The sequence below is a fragment of the Ornithodoros turicata genome, chromosome 6 (assembly GCF_037126465.1).
Source record: "Ornithodoros turicata isolate Travis chromosome 6, ASM3712646v1, whole genome shotgun sequence".
Taxonomy (NCBI): Eukaryota; Metazoa; Arthropoda; class Arachnida; order Ixodida; family Argasidae; genus Ornithodoros; species Ornithodoros turicata.
Window position 1 is genome coordinate 46,010,486 of NC_088206.1, and position 6,508 is coordinate 46,016,993.

Consider the following 6,508-nt stretch of genomic DNA (forward strand, 5'->3'; position numbering starts at 1 on the left):
ATGTGTGATCGAATTACATGATGAACACTCTGAATGAACACTCTGAAAGACACTTTTTTTACACAAGACTTTTAAGATACAAGACTTTTAAGAAAAGTTTTAATTGGTCACATGGATTACATTACTGCGGATCACAGTTGTAGTGTAGAAGATGAACAGCCTTTATTACAATGATGTCGATGCATATATACAGGTGGTTGGATACTAATGACGATGAGGATTAACATGACAAACATGTGGCGACACCACATTTCCTCCCCCCAGGAAAATAATATTGTAGGGAAAAAAAAACCCAAACCAGTCTTGTCAGTATCGCAACCGTTGCGGTGGTCGTCTTTCACGGCTACCCCTGCGTAAAGGTTCTTGCCGTTTTGCTTGAGGCTCCTGCGTCGAGGTTGAAGTAACCGGCTCAAGCGGAGGGTCGACGGTAGATGCTTCACGATCGTTGCTCACAGGCAACGTAGATAACTGTGGAGGGTCGATCGACGACCAGTGAACTTCATCCTGATGGTGGACATTCTTGCGATACTTGTGAGACGCTTCTCTAGATACTTTCGAGAGTCTACTTGCGTTCCAGACCTTGCCATCATCCAGCAAGAAAGAACTGTTTCCTTGGCTTGCAACAATCATCCTTGGTGTGGAGAATAATCTGTCACCCTTCGTGACGTGTGTTGGTTGTTTTACTCGGACGAAGTCCCCAACTTTGAGAGTAACTACGTGAGCGGCGCGTTTATTGTCGACATACTTTTTGGTCGCCAACTGCTTCTTGAGTATTTTCTCCCGTAGCTTCTGCAAAGCCACGACTGGATCTACATGAAAGTCTGGAATTGGCAGACCGACGACGTTCAGTCTCGTTCGTAGAGCACGTCCATGTAAGAGAACTGCCGGCGAGTATCCAGTTGTAGTGTGAGGTGTTGCACGGTACTCGCCCAGGTAGTCAGTAAGTGCTGCTTCGAGGCTTCGCTTTTCGAGGATGGCCACTTGGATGAAACTTTTCAGGACGCGGTTAAAACGTTCAATCAGACCATTTGATTGAAAGTGATAAACAGACGAGTAAGTGTGCTTAATACCGCGGTCGTTGAGAAACTCCGAAGTCCGATGAAGTAAATTGCGGCCCGTGATCAGATACAACCTCTGTGGGGTATCCTTCTCGACTGAACAGTGTGCGCAAGGAGATTACTGTAGCTGACGTAACTGTGCTGCAGAAGGAGACCTCAGGCCATTTACTGTAGTAGTCCATGACACTGATAATGAACTTAGATGACTGTGGCGCACGGTGTACAGGGCCGACGATGTCGATGCCTATTTTCTCCCAAGGTCCATCCGGAAAAGGAATTGGCTGAAGTGGTGGGGAACATGTCTTAGCGCTTTTACCTGCTGACTGGCAGATCAAGCAATTGCGGACCGAGCTCTCGACATCGGCATCCATCGCAGGCCACCAATAGTATTGTCGAATCCGTTGTTTCGTGCGCACGATTCCTAGGTGCGATTCGTGAGCTAAAGCGATCACCTTGGGGCGTAGGGATGGTGGTACGACTATCCGGTCTTGCCTAAGCAGCAGACCGTCCACTTCAGACAGTTCGTCTTTGACTTGCCCGAATGCAGAGAGATTCTGGCTCATTGTATTCCTGCTTGGCCATCCTTGTTGGATGAACTTGAGGATCTGCGCTAGCAGCGGGTCGGCATAACTCTCAGCTTGGAGGTCTTGTCTCGACAGAATGCCGGAACCAGTGCTGTCGATCCAGCAGATGATCTCGTCTTCATCTTGAAGGGACTCTTGAATGGAAGGAGCAGCCAAAGGTGCAGGAAGGCGCGAAAGAGCGTCTGCGATTACATTTTGTTTCCCTTTCTTGTAAACGACGTCGAATGTGTAATCCAGCAGCCTCATACACCACCGTGTTGTCCGCAGTGGACGATGACCCGTACCTTGCCTGCTCAGGAGTACTTGAAGCGCTTGATGATCGGTCTGTAGTGTGAAACGGCAACCCCAGAGGTAAACGTGCCAGTGCTCCACGGCCCAGACACAGGCGAGTGCTTCCCTTTCGCCAACGGAGTAGCGTCGCTCAGCGGCTGATAATGTTCTCGATGCGAAAGCTACAGTCTTCAGGTACGAGTAGAGGTGTGCGCCGTGGGCATTTTTTTCGGCGGCGGCGTAGAGCACGTTGAAGGCCCGGCGGCGGCGGCGTCAGCGGCGTCACGCCGATGCTGTCATATCGGCGTGCGCCCCGTGGGCTGTCAATATGTTCTCTTCTCCAACGGGGACGCACGAACACCTCAGAGCGGGGGTATTTTCTCCATCATAGTCAACGCGACGGTGGCAGTATTTACTGTACCTTGCACCAAACAAGTGCGTCAGCACTGGATAGTATTACGAAAGAAAACCGAACACACAAAGGAACATTAGGAGAAGTAAAGCACTTCAAGAAGGTCGTCGCCCAAGAACTTCGACTGGGCGCGTTAAGTGCGCGTTAAGCACTGGAGAAAACAACATAGCTAGATAATCAGAACGACGAGCCATCCCTTTAATGGCAACTACACGTAACAGTTATAGCAAGTGCTGATCGAATGTTCACAGGGCGGCGACGCGTGAAAGCCTTGTCCACTGATCCAGTGGCTCTTTTTGGGAAACCATATAAATATGCGAACGTTAGCAAACGATATGACATAAGGCGCACCCATCACGTCATTGAACAATATTTTTGCAGAGGCTGTAGTTATCATGAATAAATACTGTAAAATCATTTGATTTCTCAGCCCTAAATTTTCGCGAATCGAGTAGGGATATATTCGCAACAACTAAATTTCGCGCACTGCACGAGTTCCTCGAATTTTCTCGATTCGCAAAATTCGCGAAAATTAAGGTCTCGCGAAATTAAAGGGTTTTACAGTATAAACTTGTCCAGAACGAGTGGGTTGAGTCTGCCATGCTTCGCGCGCATTATAAGCCCCGCAATTCCGCGATTGAAAACACCCTCACTGTGTGCTTTTCGCCGGCACACACAAAATGCTCTATTTGCTACGCACTTTTCGAGCGCAGAAAAAGCGACGGGCAATCCACGTGAGAGGACCAAGTGCTTTGGAGCGATCGAGGTGATTGGTGTAGGCGCTAATCTGTTGGTCAGATAGACCGCTTTCCAACCTAGATAAGGCGAAAGTCGCGTCATTTCAGCGCTCGGAAATGGCGTACTTCTTGTTTCGGCTCATTTGCATAGCGACATTCAGCGTCGGATATTTCAACACACGTGCGCGTTTAAGAATTTCTTAAACATATGGAATGGCTTTCAACGATGAGTATCTTCCGTTCTGCTATCCCGTTTTTACGCGAAATTCCTTAATTAAAGAATTAATGTATTTGAGGTAATTAATCATCTTATAGTTACATACTTTCTTCGAGATAATATTCGCATGACCAACTCAAAAGCGGCATGTATTTTGTCCCGCTATTTTTTAAACAAAAATTCTGTGACGAATAAAAAACAAAACACCCTGTATATGGATAATGACCAGTGCTATGGTGTTGGTGGATGACCGGCAAACAACCTGCAAGAATTGAATGACAAGTTTTCCTGGAGTTGTGTGCCTCCAGGGTCGACTATGAAACGAAACTCTAAAGCATAAACAGCATATCAGGAAATGAAATTGTCACTGCTAAAAACACCACAAATGAAGCCTGGAACCTAAGATGAAAGAAAAACAAACAAAATATTAGGTATGGGAGATATTCGTTTATAGAAAGTGGATCAATATGGGCACATTATACAGCCGCGCCGATTTTTCAACATCGGCGGCGGCGGCGGCGCGCCGACAGTTTTGGTACGGCGGCGGCGGCGGCGACTGCGAGGCCCCGATCTCCGGCGGCGGCGCTTCGGTGCGGCGGCGCACACCTCTAGATACGAGCCATGCTGCTGTTGAAGTACAGCTCCCAGTCCGTATGCAGACGCATCCGTGGAGACTGTAATAGGCAGATCGGGATGAAAAAGTGCAAGTGCGGTTGATTCCATAAGCAATGACTTCAGCCTGTTGAAGGCGATTTGCCTCTCCTCGGTCCAGAGAAACGGTGCATCTCCCCGTAGAAGCTCTCGTAGTGGTTCTACTTCATCTGCGTAATTCTTTATGAACTTGGCGTAGTAACTCATCATTCTCAGAAACGAAGAGAGTGTCTTCTTATCGTCCGGGGTAGCAGCATCTTGTATCGCCTGAAGATTTGCAAAGTTAGGAGAAATGCCGTTCGGTCTGACTGTATGTCCAACAAAAGTCAGTTCTCGCACTCCGAAGACACATTTGTCGTTCAGTTTGAGTCCTGCATTAGAGATCAGCTGAAGGACACGATGAAGATTCTTCAAGTGGTCTTGCTCATTCACTCCGAAAACGATAATGTCGTCGAGATAGCATTTGACACCTGGGCAATCCTTGAAGAGGTCAAACATTTTTTGAAAAGCCGACGGAGCTGAAGCCAAGCCGAAACAGACTCGCTTATAGCGGTACAATCCTCTGTGAGTGATGAAGGCAGTGAGATCGCGACTCTCGGGCGCCAACACGACCTGGTGATAAGCTGCCGTAAGGTCGAGCTTAGAAAAGACTTTGGCGCCTGCGAGTTGGTAGAGCAATTCATCCATAGTAGGCAGAGGAAAAGCGTCCACGACGACTGCTTTGTTAGATCCTCGAAGGTCCACGCAGAGACGTATCTTCCCGTCCTTCTTCCGGGCAACGACGATAGGTGATATCCATTCGGATGCTGTGACGGGCTCGATTACGTCCATCTTGAGGAGGCGATCCAATTCCTGGGTAACCTCTTCACGTAGTGCAAACGGTAGCCTGCGTAGCTTCGCCCTCACAGGTGCGACATCAGTTCTTGTTTTAACTCAATGAGTGTAATCCTTTGCAAGTCCAAGTCCTGGCGAGAATAAATGCGCAAAGGTCTCCAAAAGATCCTGTAGATTTGCAGGGTTAAGTGACGTCCTAAGGCACTGTAGTGTTGGTCCATCAATGGAGATACCCAGTGAAGGCAAGGCCATCCAGACCTAGAAGAGCTGTGCCTTCAGGAACGACGTAGAGAAGTAAGCGGGAAGTGCGGCTTCCGTACGTGACTGTTGCAAAAAATGACCCCAGGACTGGTATTCGTTGCTTCGAGTAGTTGTGCAATGAAAGTGACGTGCCTTCCAACTTGCAATCCGCAGCAAAGTGCGCTTCGTACAAGTCCCTGGATAAAATTGTGACTGAAGAACCGGTGTCAACAACGAATCTGATCCTTCTTGTTGACTGTAACAGTGATGTAAATTGCGTTCTTGTGAGGAGGTCCTAACTCCAGTACCATAGTGCAGCTAAGGTCTGGAAGTCCAAACTTCTGGCCCAAACTATCCTGAACTTGAATCTGATTAGTTGATCCAGCAGCCGACCGACATACCGACGCAAAATGTCCACGTTTCTTGCATCTACGCAGTCCTTGTCCCTTGCCGGACACGTAGTGGAATTCGCGAGGTGAGTAGTTGACCCACAGCGGTAACAGGCTTTCCCAGCGAAGTTCCTTTTCAGAGTTGAGGGTGGCTTGCTACGTTGTTTCCCTTTAGCCTTCGTGAGTCGCTGGACAACTGGCGTGTCACCACGCATCAGCTGCACCTCATTGTTCGATTGTTCGATGAACCTGGCTAGGGTTAGTGCTCGTTCCAACGTGAGGCTGGAACCTTCCATCATGAGGCGTTCACGAACTTGTGGAAGACTTGCGTTTTCCACCAATTGGTCCCTGATAATCTCTTCAAGTGTGCTTCCGAAATTGCACGTTGCAGCAAGGCCTCTTAATGCTGTTACAAATTCGTCGATCGTCTCACCGGGAAGTTGAGACCGATGGCGAAACTTGCGTCGTTCTGCGATGACGTTGAAAGTTTCTGCATATCGAGCTTCCAACGTGGCTATAGCTTCTGCGTAGGGATCGCGTGCTTCTTCCTTCTTGTCAGTTGAAGGGCTCGCGGTGACTTGAGGTACCGGGAGTGTGAAGAAAATCCGTTGGCCTTCCGTACCTAGTGCATGTAGCAGTAAAGCTTTCTTACGGTTCGAAGATAACGTTGCGTCCGCCACGCAATCCAAATAATTCTCGAACATCCGGCGCCATTTCGCCCATGGAATGTAAGGCTTGCCAGGTAACTCCAAAAATGGCGGTAGGGATGGAAGGCTTCCGTAGTTCATGACATACAGCAGAAGAACGCAAGAAGGACAAGCAGGTCCAATTGCTCGTCGCCAGAATGTAGTGTAGAAGATGAACAGCCTTTATTACAATGATGTCGATGCATATATACAGGTGGTTGGATACTAATGACGATGAGGATTAACATGACAAACATGTGGCGACACCACAACAGTCGTATAAAAATGATGGCTTACATTGTGCTTCATCCTTTTTCACTTTCTTCATATTATTTTTTAAACATGTCGTATTTCAAAAAGCAGCATGGAATGCCCAGAAATATATAATCTCCGTTGGCCTGTACTTTTTCTCCCCTTGAAATTTCCCAGC

General features: G+C 48.1%; 1 protein-coding gene across 1 annotated transcript; it reads right to left on the reverse strand.

Annotated features, from left to right (window-relative positions):
- Positions 1-306: 306 nt before the first annotated feature.
- LOC135398566 (uncharacterized protein K02A2.6-like) lies at positions 307-4,760 on the reverse strand. The gene is made up of 3 exons (XM_064629956.1): positions 3,885-4,760; positions 1,228-1,966; positions 307-1,154 (listed from the first exon to the last, which is right to left on the reverse strand). Exons 1-3 carry the CDS (start codon positions 4,758-4,760, stop codon positions 307-309), a joined length of 2,463 nt encoding a protein of 820 aa, XP_064486026.1.
- Between the last annotated feature and the right edge of the window lie 1,748 nt (positions 4,761-6,508).